Below are 20,370 nucleotides of genomic sequence, written 5' to 3' on the forward strand. Positions count from 1 at the left end.
ATCATTTGCTCTGATGCATATAGCCAAGATACATGTAACTCATTGCTTGCTCTATCGTGATTACACATTCACATGCTCTCATATTCCATAGTTTCATGGATGCATACATGTAGGGGGATCCTATGCATGTTACATGTCTTTCCAAAGCTTTACCTGCTATTCTTTATATATCTCTATCTAAAGCTATGATGTATGTTGTCATCAATTACCAAAAAGGGGGAGATTGAAAGCACAAGTGCTCCCTGGGTGGTTTTGGTAATTAATGTCAACATATCTTTTGTTGGACTAATGTTTTTATCTAGTATATTTCAGAAAAGTTCAACAGATGGAGTGGCATGGACAAGAGGATGTGGAACCCCAATATGCTAAGGACAAAGGATTGGCTCAAGCTCAAAAGCTCAAGGCTCTACATTTTCAGTTTAGTGATCCAAGATCACATTGAGTCCTTAGGAAAGCCAATACTATTAAAAGGGGATGAGGTGTTGCTTAATGGCTTGCTTGCTCAAAGTGCTTAGTGATATGCTCCAAAGCCCTCAACCACTTTCTCATATCCACATATGTCTCAAACCAAAAGCCAAACTCGGCCCCACCGATTTGATCCATCTGGCGCCACCGAGTTCACTTGACATAGCCACTGCCAGAAACCCTAATCAGTTCGATCTCACCGATGGGATCTCGGTCTCATCGAGATGGGCTTGCAAACTCTTTGTTACCTATTGCAATTATTTCGGTCCCACCGAGATAAGCAATCGTCCCCACCGAGTTTGTCTGACCAACTCTCTGTTTTGCTTATTACCAAAATTAGTCCCACCGAGTTTGTGTAATCGGTCAAACCGAGATGAGGTTTTACCCTAACCCTAGCACATCGGTCCCACCGAGTTGATCATATCGGTCTCACCGAAATGCCTAACGGACACATTATGAATTGAATCGGTCTGACCGAGTTTCATTATTCGGTCCCATCGAGTTTGGTGATTTGTGTGTAACAATCAGATTTCGTGTGGAGGCTATATATACCCCTCCACCCACTCTTCATTTGTCGAGAGAGCCATCAGAACATGCCTACACTTCCAACATTCATTTTCTGAGAGAGAACTACCTACTCATGTGTTGAGACCAAGATATTCCATTACAACCATATGAATCTTGATCTCTAAGCCTTCTCCAAGTTGCTTTCCACTCAAATCTTCTTTTCACCAAATCCAAATCAGTGAGAGAGAGTTGACTGTTGAGGAGACTATCATTTGAAGCACAAGAGCAAGGAGTTCATCATCAACACACCATTTATTACCTTTTGGAGAGTGGTGTCTCCTAGTTTGGTTAGGTGTCACTTGGGAGCCTCCGTCAAGATTGTGGAGTTGAACCAAGGAGTTTGTACGGGTAAGGAGATCGCCTACTTCGTGAAGATCTACCCTAGTGAGGCAAGTCCTTCGTGGGCGATGGCCATGGTGGGATAGACAAGGTCTTCTTCATGGACCCTTCGTGGGTGGAGCCCTCCGTGGACTCGCACAACCATTACCCTTCGTGGGTTGAAGTCTCCATCAACATGGATGTACGATAGCACCACCTATCGGAACCACGCCAAAAATCTCCGTGTCTCCAATTGCGTTTGCACACTCCAATCCCATCCCTTTACTTTCTTGCAAATTGCATGCTTTACTTTCTGTTGCTCATATACTCTTGTCATGCTTGCTTGAAATGTATTGTGAATGTTTAAACTTGTTCTAAAACTCTACCTTAACTTGAAGAAAATAAAAACTGCAACTTTTCTTTGTTAGGAGTCTATTCACCCCCCTCTAGACACCTTTTCTCGATCCTTTCAATTGGTATCAGAATATTGGTCTCCATTGCTTTGGTTTCAACACCTTTGGAGGAAGATGGGCGAGTCTACGTTGAGGAGTCTTAGATGTAGAGTGCCTATACTTGATGGAGAGTTCTTTCATGAGTGGAAAATTGAGATGCTTGATATTTTCAATGAATATCATTTGAACAAGTATATTACTAGCTCTTGTGCACCTCATGTTGATCCTTTGCATCCTACCCTTGATGAGTCTATTGAGATGATCCATAATCTTAGAACTATCAATTTAATCACTAGAGGATTGCATAGAAACTTGTTTGCTAGCTTGCCTGCTCTTGATTGTGCTTACGCCGATTTCTTGAGGAACGATTCCCAAACTATTCCTTGCAAAACTTGGATGAAATTCTTCATATGTCTATTGCGTTGAGTAAGATGAGTTGTTTTTGACCCCAACACTAGATTGGATGCCCAGGATATTTATATACCCTTGTAATACGTGGCTTTTAGAGTTAGGCCATGTTATACCTGAAACTAGAACTTCTGTTGAATTGTTGTAAGCATTCATCTGAAATCGTATATTCCTCTTTGCATCGATCAGGGATATTTGCCCACTCCAAGTTTGTTTCAATCTAGAGTTTTACTACCTCAAGGCAAGTGTAATATGTCGTTCCACTTGGAATTGGTTGATTACCAACCGCTTCGTGGTCGGCGGCGACGTGCGCAAGTGTGTGGTGTTGCGAATATCCATAGGGTTGAAGATCCGCCGCATTGGCAACAGAGGAACTATCACAGAGTTTATGAGCGTCTCACAAATTATCCAACCAATTCGTCATCGACATCATCAGCTCACTAAGAAGATCAAGCAACCCCTTATCACCACCACCCCAGTGTACTTCCCACCCCCGCATCACGCACACGAGAGAGAGGCGGAGTCACCAGTATGCCTCCTTCGTAGGGTGCTCCTTCACGAGACGCGGCGGTCGATCGACGTCGTCGGCCCCGATGGAAACAACACATTGCCATCTTGCCGTCACTCGGCATGCGGTCATCGGGATTGCAGCATGTTGGCTCCAGCTTTTGCCCTTTACGATTGCAGCTCTCCCATTGGCCGGTTCCAACATGCATTCACTATGGTTGCCGCATTCCCAGTGTCACCTCCTACGGCTCACTGCCGTCGTCGGTTTGCACCACCATGTTCCAGCAAAAAAAATTCCTAGCGACAAAACTCATGTAGTCGTTGGTCGCAACAAAAAATTGTAAATAAGTTTTACTATATAATTAACACCGAATATTTTACATTTTATGACTATTTGTTGAGATTATGATGATTTTTAGACTCAATTGTACTATATGCAGCGTAAGAGCATCTCCAACAGCCGTGCGGCGTGCTAAAAAAGCGTTTGTAGCGCGCGGTTCGCGAGTTTTTGCACGGTGCGGAGCGCTTGCTCCAGCGGCCGCTGCAAAGTTTAGCGCACGAGCCGCTCCAGCAGCCGCTGCAAAAAAACCGCACGCGCTCACGCACAAACAACATATGCACTCCAAACACAACCAAGAAGATCAAACACAAACAAAAGAAATCAACAATAAATAGTTCAATTTCATTATTACAACTCAAACAAATAGTTTATCTTGCAATAGACCAAATACTTCAACAATACAACATCAAACGCATAAATCATGATGCCCTTTGTCGGCCATTCCATGCCCACCGCTCATCAGTGAGATCCTTCTGAAGATCATCATGTGTTTCGGCATGTTGAATGGCATGATAGGAGGCAACAAAATGGGCCACCCTGGCAGCCCTCCGCCGCACTCGCACGGGATGTCCTGAGAGCTCATACTGAGAGTAGTCTAAATCTTGGCCACGCTCATGATCACACAAGCGTGCATGATGTACCAAAGCATCTGTTGATCCTAAAATCTAGCCGGTCCTCTCACAATAGCAAATTGGGCTTGCAAAATTCCAAAAGCTCTCTCCACATCTTTTCTAGCCGCCGCCTGAGCATTGTGGAAATCAAAAAATTTCTTACCTTTCGGTTTTTTCAACGGCTTCACAAATGTTTGCCACTTTGGGTAGATGACATCCGCAAGATAGTAGCCATAGTTGTATGTATGGCCATTTGCTACAAACTGTACCGGTGGCAGTTCACCATTTGCAATCTTATTCATCAGTGGTGACCGATAAACAACGTTGATGTCATTCAAAGATCCAGGCATTTGAAAAAAAGCATGCCAAATCCAAATCTCTTGATCGGCCACCACTTCAAGGATTATAGTGGAACCCTTTTTTGGCCGTGGAATTTCCCATGCCATGCCTTAGGACAATTCTTCCAACTCCAATGCATGCAATCTATTAAGTCAAGCATATCTGGGAAGTCGCGAGCTTTGTTCATCTCCAATAGCCTTGCGGCGTCTTCAGCATTGGAAGATCTCAAATACTCCTGGCCAAACACTTGCACAATTCCGACTGCGATGCGCTTGACACACATTATGTCTTGACTCTCACCCATGGCCAAGTGGTCATCAACTAGATCAGCAGGAATACCGCATGCCAACATACGCAAAGCGGCTGTCACCTTCTGAAAGGTGCTATGCCCGAGCTCTCCGGTGACATTCCTCCTTTGCTGGAAAAAACCGGTCATGGCTCGCTAGTTTCTCTGCAATGCGCCTGAACAACTCGGTGCTCATCCTAAACCGGCGCCGGAAGTACGACTCAGGGTACACGGGATTATCCGCAAAATAGCGCATCATCAATCTGTTGTGGGCATCGATCCTATCTCTTCAAATTTTCTGTCGACCCATAACCGAACCACCGTGCTTCGGTTTTTTATTGATGTGCATAGCTAGGATCATAACAAGATCCTCCTCCTCTTCAATATCAAATTCTTCTTCGGAAGAATCATATGACGAACTCATCTACAATGTTCAATTTAAACTAGGCTATAAAAAACTACAAACAACATGCACCAAATTCATGTAAAAAATGTGAAGTTGAAGCAATACATACCTTGCAAGCGTTTTGTCGAACACCTTGTGGGCGCCGAGCGGTAGTGAGCGGTCGGGCGTTGTTCATCGAAGGAATGGCACGCGCGAGGGGCGGCGGCGACTGGAGGGAGGAGGAAGCGGCAGCTGCGTGGGTATAGGCCGGGGAAGCGCTGGAATGGTCGTCGGAACAAATGGGGTGGTGCAGGCGGCGGTGCTAACGCCTGGGTCAGGGTAGATGGAAGTCGCGAGCGGACGCTCGAGTGTGCGGCGCGCGATAGCAGGCACAGCAAATAAATGGCGCGCGATGGCGTTTCAGACCACGCGCTGAACTCTGTATGCCGCGCGCGCGGTTTTTGCGTGTTTGTTGGAGCTCGCTTAGCGATTACGCGCGTGCTAAAAACCACAAATTTCCGGCGCTATAAGCGCGGCTGTTGGAGATGCTCTAAATATTGAATGGCACCCCAAGCAGAGATTCTAGGGCATCGCCTGCGGTGGGGCTGATCAAGTGGGCTACGCTACCGGGCCAGGCAGTTACGGGCTTCCTTACATACATGGAAGGCCCAGGCCTTCCACTAGGGCATACTATATCAACGTCAGTTTTCTTTCCTTACAAGCAGGAGGTTAAGGAAACAGATTGCAGCAGGTGGTGGAATCAATTGACAAAAGGTTATAAAATTTGCAAAAAGGAAATAAAAAACACAATGCAGTTATCATTTGAATCTTGTTCAAAGGGGTGAGTTCTTAATGGAATAGATATGCAGTGTCTTCTGCATATTCCACAAAAAATGTACACCCCCAACACATGTGTAACTTCAAACCCAGAACACCTGTCTATACAGTGTAGACTAAACTAAAAAAAACAGAAGAGAAAAATCATCCAAAACAAGGGGTAACCAGGCAAGGCATACACCAAGCCGCAAAACCATATGTATATGTAGCCACTATTTGTGGCTAAACCTTCCGACCTGTCATCCAGTATCCAACAAGAACAGATAACAGGAAGACAAAGAGCACAAACGTACGTGAGAAACCCCCAAGAGACTGCCTTCTCTTGCTAAGCTGTTCCTGAAAATGAAGCAGCGTTTACTAGGATTAGATATCAGAATACAAAATCATAATGTCTAGCAACAGAGTTTGGTTTGGAAAAGCAAACAAGTTGACTTTTTTCCATTAATGTATTATGATAGTAGGAGATATTATTTTCTTTTGGCAGAACTCCTGTCAACTTCTTTTGATCTTTTCGTGTTGTGTTATGATAGTCCGGAGATATTATATCAGGTTTGGCAGGAGTTACCAGACTGATCAGGTTACTTTCTTGCAAAATTAGTTATGTCTGCAATATAATTGTGCGGGCAATACACATCAAGATTTACCCAGTTTCTCTGCATAACTTGGATGATAAATTGATCTCTTTCATCATTTCTTAAAAAAATGCAACATGTTTTCAGGATAAAGATTTTGGGGAGAAGTGACACAGCCACATAATACTTATATGGAAATAGTGTCAATATATCCTCATTAGATGAGAAGTCATACCAGCTCTTGTTGAAGCTTCTTGTTTTCAGCCACATATTTAACAACTTCTGACTTTACCGTAGAGGCATCCTAAAGAATCACAGCAGATCAATAATCTCAGAAACATAAATTTGCTCGGGAACTTTTAAGATGGTATAAACATAATAATAGAAACGAAAATTCTATCAATGTAGACGAGCATTAATAAACATTAGATATCACTGTCATACCAACAATGGCACGGAGAGGGGCATTTAAGAAATATGAGATTAGCTACTACAATTCTCTTCAAACAATAAAAATCCTAGTCGATTGGTAGGTTACATGGCAAGAGTCTGTAGCTTGCAAGCATATGACAGTGCTAAACTAGAGCTAAATATCGCCATTCCAAATAGCGACAAGTAATATGGATCGGAGGGAGTACATTTTTTTAAGCATAATAATTTGATGGAGATAAACATCCAAGCAGAATAATAGTGCAAAGCACAGTGTATCACTGAGTAATGTACTGCACATTTGATGTTGTTATGTGCAACAACAGGTATTTAGACACAATGTTCTGTCACTGACAGATGCAAGAACATAGCAATGCTGTTTTCAGTGGAACAAACAGTCACCTTGTCATGTGAAGCTTGTGGTCCAGATGCATATTCTTGCCTAGATGCCTGAAAAGGAAGAGAGCACACCAACCATCATTAGGATTTAGGAATAAACATGGCATCATATCTTACAGCATCAAGCAGCAATGGCACCACTTACAGCATCGATCATGGATTGTCTAAACACTTCATGGTCGACCTCCATATCTGCAATCTCTTCCTCGTCTCCCTCAGGCACCGGTGAGGGGGGATTTGCAGGGATGTAGATCACCCGCAGCTTGAACTCCTCCACCACCCTGCCAGGCGCTCTGCCGAACTACAAACCATAACACTCACATTACAGCTCACACAAACGACACAATCAATCAACATCCACGGGGTCGGCCTCGGGTGCTGCAAGAACTTACCATCTCAGGGACAATGTCCTTATGCGTTACCCCTTCCTGCACTATGACGCTTTGAATGAGGAACTTGTCCTTGCATTGGTAATCCTGCGGGATCTCCTTGGGTGCCTGCATCGTAACTAGAACAGGCAACAATGCCACATGAGTGGCTCATCAACCAATCAAGTAACAATAACGCATCTAATGCAGCAAAGTGGACGCACTTGTGATACCGCAGGATCCCCCTGGCGGCACGATGCCGGAGGTAGGCCGCACTGCGTACTTTTTGGGGTTAGTTGTTTTCACCTGCACATTGAGCATCGCATAGGAAATCCGTCAGCAAGATACCTCCAGAATATCACACTGCAGGTTTCAGAACTCAGAACAAAACCGTGGCAAAAATCCCCACCTTGAAAGCTACACGCTGATCGGTCTTGTTGACGAGCTCGATGCATCCTGAATTCGACTTCCTGAGCTCAACTGCTCGGAACATCGACACATGAACGATCCGATCAGTCCCCATAGGCCAATAGGGATCAAGAAACAGCAGAAACTAGCTGAGGGCAGGTGCCGGAAGCAACTTACATGGCATCTTGAGCTCGGAAGGGTAGATTCGGAGCAGCGTATTACTCATCGTGCCGGCAAACGAAACGACGACCGGAGGGAGAGTCGGGACCAAACACCAAAGATTCTCCTCCTTTTCACTCGCCGGCAGAGTCGCGAGGACGATCCAAGAACGTCGTTTCCTGCTCTAGAAGCAAAGCACCAAGAGGCGGCCGGCGGAGGCTATCCTCTTCTTTCCGGCTATGAAGGGCGAAGCAGGGGAAGGGCAGAGGATTTGTCGATGGGGGAGAGGGGGCGTATCGGAGGAGGGGAGGACTCCGGAGGGTGGAAGGGAGGAATTCGGGCTGGCGCAGACAGAGGATTGATGGATGGATTAGGCGGTTTCGGTTGGGAAACACTGGCGATTGGCTGATTGATTGATTGATGGATGGATTGGGAGCGGTTGCGTCGTGGGCAATCCGGGGTTCTTCTTTCTTGGTTCCCTTTTATCTGTAGCGCGCCTTGCGTTGCGTTGCGTTGGTTGAGGAGTTTATAATAGTAGCTGGGTTCGGGCAACGGCGGCGGAGCCGGGTTTGCCAGTTGGGATTGGCCGGACACGGCACCCACGTCGCCGCCCGGGAAAGGATCCTATATCTTTTCTTCCCCTTTGTCCTCTCCAACTCCGACCGACGCCCGCGCCCACCTTTTCATAACATTAACAACTTTTGATTTTGCTAAAACACATAGATGTACTCTATATATTGCACATATAAATCCTACGCTAAAATACAATTTCTGTTAAACTGAGACGGATTTGCCATACTCGTCAACTAAATTTATCATCCTCGACAAATGTAATGTAATTTGCCATGAAAAATGATCGACTTTTCTTGCCTACAAATCTGACTCGATATTCAGGTCCTTATAACAATTAATCAAGATAACATGTCCTGCCAAAACGTACCAACAGGGAACGTGGTTGCGAGTCCGTGAGCTGAGGTGCAGGAGCCACTGATCATCTGATCAAACACATGAATTCTACCCTAAAAAAGGATGAACTCTACGCTGGAAGCTATTTAGTTTCTGAAAATAGCTGGCTACCAAACCGCACCGAAAGGGTACCAAACCGACCAATGAACTGCCAGGCAAGCATCATCGGAACAATCAGTACAAATGATGCGGCGTTAGGTCATCAACTTATCATCACTCAGATCTGAGGCTTCTACGCCGGAAACGAGCTTGTTCAGCTACCGTCGTCCACTTTCTCCACATGCCACGGTCAAACAAGTCCAGAATTGTTACTGTAGCTGATTATGAGTGTTGCTGAAATATCAAAGGTCTTGAGGCAAAACAGTACAAAAATGCCGCGATCGCTCCTTGTTTTCTCATCCGGGATTGTCGCCACTCGCCAGTGGATGCAGACAGTTGCAACCTCTTGCTCCCCGGCCGATTCCCACTCGCTTTCAACATTTGGATACACCACCTGCCATCGATTACTTTCTTCTGTGAGATCTCCCAGAAGCAAGCTGAAACAACATCCTAGTTCTGAGAAGACTCTTTCTTGATCGAGAGGAACAGACTAATATAACTGGATGACTGGTGCCATTTTCTGAGAGGAGCCTCCTGCAGCTGATAGCACTTCTTAAACCTCTCTAGTGTAACCTGACAAATCAAATTGGCATGGAATATATCTAGCATATACTGCTAGCAGCATATCCATTTTACAAAGATTTTTGTACTACTGTATAGGCAACTATGATGTGAACATTCACTGAAGAAGAACTGTCTACCCATGATGAGGGTAAGAACACCTGGGATCTAAAAACCAATGTTTCCAATGCACTCAGCCTAAGCAACGTAAATCTAGCTAGCACCTGGCGTGATGAAGGAAGAGTAATCATGTTAGGAAATCAGTACTGCTGCTAGTTGTCAATTGTCATTTGCAATAACTGAAAGGTGAAGAAACCACCATCCACCAACAATTGTACTCATATAAAAGTGTTCATAAAGGTGCTCATAAAAAAGCAACTGGCTTCAATATATCCTTCATGTTCATGGCACATGGCATACTCATCAGTTCAAGCACTAGCAAAAACATGTGTGCTCACAAATGTGAATCAATTGCAACAAAAAATGCACTTGTGTGACAGTGATGCGAATGACCAAAAACATGCAAGAACTAGCATACAAGAAAGCTGGTGCGGCCGCACAAGAATCTCAAGATCAAGTTGCTGAGCCAGGCCTCCAGCACGCCGAGCCAAGCGCCGGCGAGCACATCGAGAATGTAGTGCCGGCCCAGAAGCACCCTTGACGCCGAAGTCGCGGCCGCCCAGAGGAACAGCAGCTCGCGAGGGAGAGGGAGGCCCCCGTCCGCGAGGAAGGCGGCGACGAGGAAGGCGCGCGAGGAGTGGCCGCTGGGGAAGGACCAGTGGTCAACGGAGACGGCGACATACATGTCCGCGGCGTTGTATGCCGGGCGCGGACGGCGGACGATGAGCTTGGCGAGGCCGACGAAGGCGAGGTCGAGCACCAGGCCCACGACGAGGCCGACGAGGAGAGGGGAGACCACGGACGAGGTGGTGGTGGAGATCAGTAGCAGGGAGATGGGGACGGGGAGCCAGATGCGCCCGTCGCCGGCGACCTCGAAGGCCTTGAGGAGGAGGCGGGGCACCGGGAGGAAGAGGGCGTGGAGGCGGAGGGACACGGCCGCGTCCAGATCCCCAACGCCGCCCAGGAGAGTGGACTTGGACAGCGCCTGCGGTGCGTGGGCGTTCGCCGGTGGCGAGGCGGATGCGGAAGCCATGCGCGGCAGAGGCGAAGGGTCGGCACAGGTGTCTGTCGGTCGGTTCCCCCTCTATGATTTTGCTCTTTGGCCTACGAGATCCGGAGGATTGGAAAGGGGTTTATCTGAATATTAAGGGCCGCTTTGACGCTATGCATCCTTTTCAAAGAAGAATTTGAAGTCTAATTCCAGTTTTCTTTGAAAGGATCATATTTATTATAAAAGATTCGTCGGGAGTAAAAGGTACCTTAAACATAACAAAAATAACATTGAGATTTCGAGACCACCGAACGACCTTCATTGCCGCCAAAATAAGCCGTCGACGTGCTGCTGTCACTGCTCCCCACCGAAGCCTGTCGATGATAGTTCCACGTGTCCCTAAGGACCAATGCCAGCCGTAGTCATCGTCGTTGAACCATGCATAGATCTTAATCATCTGACACCAAATCTCGCCACATGACGAGAAACTGTAACCACACCGCCCCAAGGAGATGGCAGAAATCTACACTGGAGCTCGTCGACTACATCTAAACGGACGAATCTCGAGAAGGGTCGAAGCCCGGAAGACAAACTCCAAGAAGAAGCGTAGTCCTCTACCCTAGCGTTACACCAGCAAGGACTAAAAAAACCCTAGCCTAAACTACTAACCGGAGCGGAGGCAACGGGGTTCTCCTCTCCGCAACCGGCCTCCACCTAGGGCTACAGGAGGAAATGTTACTATAGTGTGATTCCATAGAAACCCAACCAACCACAAGCCTTCAAAAATGTCCTTAGAGTAGTGGCTCATTAGGATAAGCTGACCAAATCATGGTAACTATTGTTTAGAGGAAGATCTGACGGCTAGAAACTAATTAAAACGTCATCCAACGACCAAAAACATAGAAGACGTGAGAGAGCTCGCATTAGGCTCAGTTTTACTATCCTAAAATTCCGGTTGAGTACCATTCATTTGAAGTCCTATGTACCATTCATTTCGAATGCTAATTCCAGTCGAGTAATTTCAAAGTATATCTCATTTTACCATGACGCTCTTGTTTTGCATGATTTAATTTTGATCACTAATAGTTAATAATGTAAGTGTTATATGTTATACAATTATAGCATTGGAAACTTTCTTAAAATACAAATCCAATGGTACAATTTTTGTGAGGCATATTTAGTTAGTCAAAATGGTTAGACTTTGTTTTCAAAATGTGTGTGCGCGCTTGATGCCTACTACGCAACTTTTATTCTTGTAGACTCAGTTGGGTCTTCAAGCACAGAGTTTTGTAGGACAGCAGCAATTTTTTCTCAAGTGAATGACCTAAGCTTTATCAATCCGTGGGAGGCGTAGGATGAAGATGATCTCTTTCAAACAACCCTGCAATCAAATAGAAGAAATCTCTTGTGTCCCCGAAACACCCAATACAATGATAAATTGTATAGGTGCACTAGTTCGGCGAAGAGATGGTGATACAAGTGTAGTATGGATAATAGATATAGGTTTTTATAATCTAAAATAATAAAAATAGTAAGGTAGCAAGTAGTAAAAATGAGCCTAGCTCTAGGGCAAACCCATGTTGATGTGAGTGGGGGACATGGTCCCACCTCAAATTTTGAAAATCCTACATGATTTGATTGTATTTTTAGAAAATTACTCCTATAAATGATGTTAAAGTACCCGCCTCATCCCTCATGCGAGCTTCTGTGGGCGACAAGGCCTCCGCACCGTCCGTTGCGCTGTGGCATCCCATAGGCTCCACCCGAGGGATCTTTGTGCCATCCGATCTGCACGGACGGCACGCACCCGAGAGGGTGCCTCGGGGGTTAATGACGGGTCGACCGCGGGCACGCCCGGGGCCACCGTCATGAGCCATTTACGGTCAAGCCCGCATGCGACACCCCTAACGGCCGCCCACTCACGATGGGCGTGCCAGATCCGTCTACCAGTGTCCTCCGCCCCCACATCGGGGCTGGTTGGCCTCGTGCAGATAGCTCCTTGGACCTCTTTGTGTCGCCTGATCTGCTTGGCCACCTCGTACCTAGACATACCCACCTCCTGAGAGCCTCCATGGGCGAGAGCGCCATCCATTTTGAGTTGGCATGCCGCAAGGGCCTCCCTAGGGCTCTCTGTGTCGGTTGATCTACCTGGATGGTGTGCACCCTCATGGCTCGCCTCGAGGTCCATGACGGGTGGACCACGGGGCCATAATCATGTGGTGTTTGTAGGCGCACCCGCATGCAAGGACCCGCATGTGATGGGATCACCTAGCCCTCATGTCGGCGTCCTTGTGTCGGGCTAGTTCGGTCGCGACATGCGGGGTGTGCATCACGCCCACTTGTGCCGGCTCACGCGTAGGGCCAGTCAGTCAGGACCGTTCGCCCCCGGTACGCACGGGCATCGCGTGGTGTGCGACACATGGGTGTGTCGGCCCTGCGTCCACCCACTTGTCTGGAGGGCCGTCTAGCCGGTTGTCCGGATGGTACGTGTATAGTTCGACCCTCACCCGGCATGTGCTACCGAGGGGGGGGGGGCTTGCCCAGGCCACTCGCGGTAGCGTCTTTCGTTTCAAACGATGGTCCTGCCCGGATGTGAAGGGGGTGGCTTGCCCGGGTCCCGAGGGGGCTGTCTTGTCCAGATGTAGAGGGGCTTGCCCTGGCCGGACATGGAGGGGGCTGGTCTGCCCTGACTGTTGTCGTCGCGGTATCTATTGGTTGGCGCATGTGGTCTCTTTCACCCGCTCGACTCCACTGGACTTGGAGGGTCTTTGCGAATCCAGCTTCTCGTCGTCCGGGGGCCTATCCGGCTAGCTGGTTTCGGTCTTGGGGTCGGCCAGCCGTTCTGGTTGAATCTCATGCGCTTTATTTTGCCTGTGTTGTTGCAGTAAGGCCATCAGCATGAGGAAAATATCTAGTGCTACCAAGGCTTACGTGCTACCGTGGCACGGGCTTCTCGACCGTCAGATTATCAGAATGGACGACTCTCAATAACTCTGCAACATTTGCAAAAAAAGCCTCTGAAGAGTCCAAAAAATATGCATAGGTCTATCAGATCCAACAACTCCCAGACGCCGACCGATCTAAGAATCCGACGGCCCAGATGCCCGTATCACGGTAACATTTAAGCCCTGGTAGCACCAGATACTCTCCCCATCAGCATGCACGTCGGCTCCGGCGGCATTAGTATGATGGTGGCTCCATTAAATTAGCCTCTTTCTTTGTGGTGTGATGCCATTGGCTGGCTATAGGCGGGTTTGTGCTGCGCGGGAGAGGTTGATGCGGGCGGGGGTGATACTTACATTTCCTCCTTTTCTGCGTGCCGGGGTCGACGTTGCTTCGGTTGACTAAGCCAGCTTTTCATGCCGCAGTTGCTGGCGCCATGTATTTGAATGAAACTCTGGCTGTTTGTTATCCAGTGAAGAGTGTAGGTTCACATGTTGAAGACTTATGCTATGAAATTGAGGAAACAACGGCGAAAGCAGATTGGCATTTAAGGATCAGAATTTATGAGCTCCGTTGTATCTTTGGACTCGAAAAGCAATAATCGCATTTTGGGCGTTAGAGTTCTCCTGCCTTATCATCAAATGTAAGACATTGCTGGACAGCTCTTTCGTACATCTCAATCATTCCTTCGCTCATATGGAGGCTGATGTGACCATTAATACCAGAATGAAGGATATCACATGTGTTGTAGCCTTGTAGGATTCCGTTTCGGAAAAAAAAAACATGTGTTGTAGGAGCTATGCCACACATTAATCAAAAAGAGAGACACGCTTGTAACGTCAAGGCTCCTGTACATGCATACTGTAGCCATGCTGCATTATTGAAGACGTTGATTGGTCCAACCTTAGCTTCCATTACATTCGGCTGAGTAAATTGCACGGCTTGGGCTGTTAACGGGTTGTTAACCATAGCTTCCAGGACTAAGGTGTGCCACTGCTCCTATTAATTTGTAATTTTGTATCCTCTCTCTATCCCACACCCTTTTTGTGAGCTAATCCCTTGGAACCTCTCATCTTTGTTTGTGTAGATCCTTTTTTATCTATAATGCCTACAAGGTGTTCGATGAAAATCCAAACGAGCTGCAGGGAAAGATTCACCTATACGTACATAGTACTATCCATGCTCTGTTGTCTGCTCAGTAAGTTCTTTTCCTGAAATTTAGTTTAGTCAACGATGACTTGGCAAGCTACCATTGATTGTTTGAGGCTGCATCAGATAATGGTAATCATATTTAAAGCACATGTTGCTGTGAATTTTGTACAGTTTCAGACTTTTCTCTGCGATCATTTCTGGAATCAACTTATAGCTCAGGTTCTTACTTACCTTCTTATAACATCTCTAAGACATTGTGAGTTTTGTACAGATTTGACGAAGAGATGGGCGAGGACACCGAGCCATGGAGAGGTGTTGTCATTTCCCCATGTGCTGACTGCTGGAGAAGTCACAGGAGGGTGTGGTGGCATAGGCATTGCTGCCACAAGGGGTTTTGCAATGGTCAACGACAGTGCCCCCAGCTCCAGTTCATTACGCGGTTTCTTCTGCTAATAATATGATATCTAAAATTCCCTTAAAAATGGTATCCAATATCTTGCTACCATAAACTGAATGCTCCTTATTCTGAAATTATTGTGTATATCACATTATCACCAAGGAGAGGGTTAATGATCGATGCCTATCAGTTCAGGGCCATTAGTATCCATCAAACCACTGAGTGGAATTTGTTCTGAAGAATGCATGCATATATCACTTAGAGTAACATAACAAGACATATTAGTTTTCATATTATGGAAATACAAAACAAGGTAAGATTTTCTGAATTTTAGGTGACACGCTTCATTTCGTATGTACTTCATTTGCAGCTTGGCATCCAGATATGTACTCCCTCTGTAAACTAATATAAGACCTTTTATAGACCACTACTTTAGTGATCTATAAAAGGTCTTATACTAGTTTATAGAGGTAGTACTTCATAACTTTATTCATGGTCTCATTTTGTATTTACTGCATGTTGTAACCTGTTATTATCCATATGGACTTATTATTTTATCATACACTGGATTCTCCCCTCTTTCTTTCAAGCAACGGAGAGCACCGTTTATGCATTATTTCACTTCTTCACTCAACATGTTCTTGAAACTTCTATATTGACAGATCGCAGGAAAGTCTAGCTACTTTCTCTTTTGAAAGTTAAGCTGAAGCCCAGCAAAGTTTGTAAGGCGGGGTGAAAATTGTCACTCTAATGCAAGTCGCTCATAGCATTGTTAGGTAGATGATTTCTTTTTACCAGGAAGGATGGGTCTCTAAATCAAAATTTTAGTTTAGGAATTATGTTCACTATTTTATTTGTTCAGGGTCATGTGAGCTTTAGTCCTGTAGGTGAACCTGTTACAAAATTGACAATGGAAGAATGCCTTTTTTCTATATTACTATTTTGGTTGCAAAAGGGAGATGGCATAAAGCAGGAAAGTTTTTTCATTATATTTTTTTGTGGATATTCGATATTTTCTATCAATAGCTACCACATAACCCACTTAAGATTTCAACGGTGTAGAAGTTTCCAAAAAATCATTAAAAAAATACTATTAACACTAGGATTATAGTTGAAAGAACATGCGGTGCCCCCATGTTTGGTTTTGGTAATTGATGACAATCTCTATGGACTAATGGTTGCCTTGAGTTATATTTGAAGGTTTTGTCCATAGGCTTTTCTTGGAGTACATGTGTTGGTTTCAAGGAGAGTTTGTGTTGACCAAGGTGCTATTAAGGAATTATCCAAAGCTTGGTCATGTGAGAGTTGAGCTTATTGCAAGCATGTCTTGAAGAAGAAGATTGTGTGATCATTCATGTTTACCTTCAAGACATCATCCAAATGAAGAGAGTTGGAAAGATTCAAGGTTGATCAAGACTAAGTCAAGAGTGAATCAAGTTGATCAACTCACAAAGCGTAGAAGATGTACCGAGAGGGATCAAGTGATCCCATGGTTTGGTAAGCATTGTCCATTGTGCTTTGTGTACTAACCCATGGTCTATGTGAGAGTTCTGCGTGGGGTTAGGTACGTGTTCATGGGCTTGCGTCAAGAGAAAGATATCACTCAACCCATGGAGAGGATGACATCAAGTGGTGATCGTCATCAAGATTGCCGTGTGCAAGTTCAAGTGGATCATCGCGAAGAGATCAAGTGCTTGAAGCTTGCTGTCCATTGTGGTGACAATGGACTTGTGAAGATGTGCCGAAGAGTGGCTCACCCATAGTGGACTATGGGGGAGCAATCATCTAGTCTTCATCGAGCCAACGCAATCAAGAAAGGTGGTCCAACTTGAGGGAGTCAAGATCGTCATCATCTAGCTCAAGTGGACCATGTGCAAGGCAAAGGTTTGCCCTTGATAGGTTTTCTATTTTACCGGTCTCATGGTGGTAGTTTGGAGACCGGGTTATAGGATCGTTTGCCGTACTATCAAGGGGGGCTCTCAAGTTGGTAGCTTGATCGTATTGTTAGTAGAGAGCTCAAACCATTGCATCCTTGCATCATCTTTCTTGGTTCTTGTTTGGTTCTCTTCGTGAGTCTTAGAGCTTATGCTCATCTTGATGACAAGCTTGAGTTCATCGAAAACGGAGTTCGCATGCATCTTCTATGATGTTTTCGGTGTTGGAGGTTTTACCGGTCTTTTCCGAGGAAGGGTTCTCACCATTTTCTTATGGGCTTTTTCTCATTTGCTTCTTATTGATATTTCTTTGAATATTGTGTTATCCCTTGTCGCTAGCTTTCCAACAAACTTGGTTTTATCGAATTCGGAGTCCGTTTGCAAAAGTTGTGGCAGTTTTGGTATTCTGAAAAGGCTGCAGCGGTACTACCGCGAATTGGAGCGGATGTAATTTTTTACTACCGCTCCAGAGCGGTACTACCGCGGCTCCTACAGCGGTAGTACCGCTCCGGACCAAAAACTCGTCCCAAGTCTTGCGGTGGTAGGCCCGGATGTATTTTTTTAGTACCGCTCGCAAGCAGTAGTACCGCTACCATCTGCGGTAGTACCGTGAGGTCGAGCAGTAGTACCGTGAGGACGAGCGGTAGTACCGCTCCGGCGGTTCTACTGGCCTTTTGCCTCCTCGCTGTTGTTTTTCAAAGGGGTATTACCGCCCTAGCGGTAGTACCGCTCCTTGGAGCGGTAGTACCGCTCTGTGCGGGCTGTGAGCATAACGGTTGGATTTTTCCCCACCTATAAAAGCAGGCCTTCTTCCCCAATGAACCTTATCCTTTGAGCTCGTGTTCTTCCCCCATTGTTGACCTTCTTCGAGCTTGCTAACTCTCAATCCCTCCATGGATTCTTGCTAGTTTTTGAGGGAAAAGAGAGAGGAGATCTAGATCCACATTTCTACCAATCACTTTCTCCTCTATGTGAGGGGAACCCCTTGGATCTAGATCTTGGAGTTCTTGGTGTTCTCCTTCTTGTTCTTCCTCTCATTTTCCTCCCTAGCATTAGTTGCTTCGGTGGGATTTGAGAGAGAAGGACTTGGGCACTCCGTGTGCCCTTGCCATTGCATTTGATGCATCGGTTTGAGTTCTCCACGGTGATACGTGGAAGTGAAGTTTGAGAAGCTTATTACTCTTGGGTGTTTGGGCACCCTAGAGCTTGTTCCTCTTGGGTGCCTTGGCACCTAGACGGTTGGTGTTGTTCGGAGCTCAATCAGTGTGGTGTAAAGCTCCGGGCAAGCGTCGGGGTCTCCAATTAGGTTGTGGAGATCGCCCCGAACAATTTGACGGGTACCGGTGACCGCCCCCAAGGGTTGCCAAAGTGTACGGGTTTGGTGACCGCCCCCAAGGGTTGCCATTTGTACGGGTTCGGTGACCGCCCTCAAGGGTCCCTTAGTGGAATCACAGCATCTTGCATTGTGCGAGGGCGTGAGGAGATTACGGTGGCCCTAGTGGCTTCTTGGGGAGCATTGTGCCTCCACACCGCTCCAAACGGAGATTAGCATCCGCAAGGGTGTGAACTTCGGGATACATCGTCGTCTCCGCGTGCCTCGGTTATCTCTTACCCGAGCCCTTTACTTATGCACTTTACTTTGGGATAGCCGTATTGTTTCTTGTCATACATCTTGCTATCACATAGTTGTTTATCTTGCTTAGTATAAGTTGTTGGTGCACATAGGTGAGCCTAGTTGTTGTAGGTTTTGTGTTTGACAAATTAACCGCTAGGTTTATTCCGCATTTGTTCAAGCCTAAACCGTAATTATTTTAAAGCGCCTATTCACCCCCCCCCCCTCTAGGCGACATCCACGATCTTTCAATAGTGTAAGAGGATCTAACGGAGCGATTGAAAAAACACAATTTTGTGTTGCCTTCATATATGTAATTTTTGCCGAGGGCACATAAAGTCATATTTTCCCAATCGCTCTGTTGGAGTTATTTGTTTCACATTTTTTTGAGAATTTTCGAACCATTAAAACCTTAATGGGTTCTGCAGACAACATTTATAGACACAATTTTAGTTCTGGTACTCCACTGGGTCCTAATATAATTAACTTTCAGAGAATGATGGGATTTACCTCAGCAATTGCATATTTCATATATTGGATAGTAAATCTATGAAACACTGTCACTATGTTCTTCTGCAAGTTTCTGTTGATTACATTCATGCATATTTATGTTTAGAGTCAAAACAAGTCCTACAAATAATATGCCATAGTTTATTTTCAGATTCTGGAAATAATTAAATGCCAGTTTATAAGTATTTATACTAAAAATGATATCTCTGACAACCTCTCATGCCAATGGGGCAATACTTCCAGTCCAAATTCATATTTGGCTTTGCCAGTTTCATAGAAATGCTACCTGGATACTGGAGTAGCAACCGTGTGTGAGAAAAGCCTTTTACTTATTCATTGAGAGTTCATTTGTGTCGACATCTACTATCTTTGGTCCTTTCCAAGGGCCAATAAGAAAGGGCAAGTTATATATGTTAACTGTCATGGGTACTTTGCTTAAAGAGTACTTGCAGGTTTTCATACCACTCTATCACTAGGATTTCCTTTCAGTTTTTTCTTACACTCTAGGCAAAATATGAATAGCCTCCACTTCAGTTACTTGCCGATAGGTGGTGAACCTGCAAGTAGTTTTTATCATAGTGTGGTAAGCATTGAGAAATTTGTTCATCATACCTCTAAGGTTTAGTGGAAGTATTGTGGTAGTCAGGCAGGAATCATGTTCCAATTATGCCCAGAAGATTTTCATCCTTGTTCTAGCTTCATTGAAGATAAATGTATTATGGCAATTGCACCCTTCCAGGTTTGTGCTTGATTACCTATTCGTATAAATTTGTTTCTTGTGGCAGATAAAGAATAATTTTTGTACGTACATCCTATCCCAACTTGGTAGGTTTACTAATGCCCTGTTCGTATCATGTCTTGTGCTTCTACCGTTAAGTTTGTTATGTTGGACATTGGTGATGATCAGGTAAAGGAAGAAACATTCCAAGCCTCAGGTTTTTCTATACCAATCCCCCGGCTGGTAAGCTCAGGCACTCGTAATGTAAACCGACTTGGATCACATCTAAAATGTCTTTATTGGTCTACTGTAATGAGAAAACCTTTCTACCGGCAGCACTACAATGCAACATTCAATAAACATAACTCAATTTTGATATTCTTTTGAACCTTTTTTCTTTGAAAAAAGAATAATTGAATAAAGGAATATATCATGCACTCACAGTTTTGTCAGTCAGTACCTTATACATGTGTACCAGGAGCATTGGTTTTGCTTCATACATGATGACATGTGAGTG

The 20,370-nt window shown here is 45.4% G+C and overlaps 2 protein-coding genes across 2 annotated transcripts; both read right to left on the reverse strand.

The window, feature by feature from the left end:
• Positions 1-5,476: 5,476 nt before the first annotated feature.
• LOC125514017 (vesicle-associated protein 1-3) lies at positions 5,477-8,495 on the reverse strand. Its single transcript, XM_048679264.2, has 8 exons — positions 7,869-8,495; positions 7,693-7,763; positions 7,508-7,589; positions 7,308-7,423; positions 7,061-7,216; positions 6,919-6,966; positions 6,323-6,391; positions 5,477-5,851 (listed from the first exon to the last, which is right to left on the reverse strand). Exons 1-8 carry the CDS (start codon positions 7,915-7,917, stop codon positions 5,738-5,740), a joined length of 705 nt encoding a protein of 234 aa, XP_048535221.2. The 5' UTR covers positions 7,918-8,495; the 3' UTR covers positions 5,477-5,737.
• A 1,332-nt stretch (positions 8,496-9,827) lies between these two features.
• LPPBETA (Phosphatidic acid phosphatase (PAP2) family protein) lies at positions 9,828-10,734 on the reverse strand. Its single transcript, XM_048679265.2, has one exon. It carries the CDS (start codon positions 10,627-10,629, stop codon positions 10,006-10,008), a length of 624 nt encoding a protein of 207 aa, XP_048535222.1. The 5' UTR covers positions 10,630-10,734; the 3' UTR covers positions 9,828-10,005.
• Between the last annotated feature and the right edge of the window lie 9,636 nt (positions 10,735-20,370).

The sequence above is a fragment of the Triticum urartu genome, chromosome 6A (genome assembly GCF_056163025.1).
Source record: "Triticum urartu cultivar PI428250 chromosome 6A, HENAU_Tu73, whole genome shotgun sequence".
Taxonomy (NCBI): Eukaryota; Viridiplantae; Streptophyta; class Magnoliopsida; order Poales; family Poaceae; genus Triticum; species Triticum urartu.

Coding starts and splice junctions, on each gene's coding strand:
- LOC125514017 (XM_048679264.2), bottom strand. CDS start 7,917: ATGAGTAATACGCTGCTCCGAATCTACCCTTCCGAGCTCAAGATGCCA. Junction 7,217..7,307: donor AGGACATTGTCCCTGAGATG/GTAAGTTCTTGC, acceptor TATGGTTTGTAG/TTCGGCAGAGCGCCTGGCAG. Junction 6,967..7,060: donor GACAATCCATGATCGATGCT/GTAAGTGGTGCC, acceptor CTTCCTTTTCAG/GCATCTAGGCAAGAATATGC.
- LPPBETA (XM_048679265.2), bottom strand. CDS start 10,629: ATGGCTTCCGCATCCGCCTCGCCACCGGCGAACGCCCACGCACCGCAG.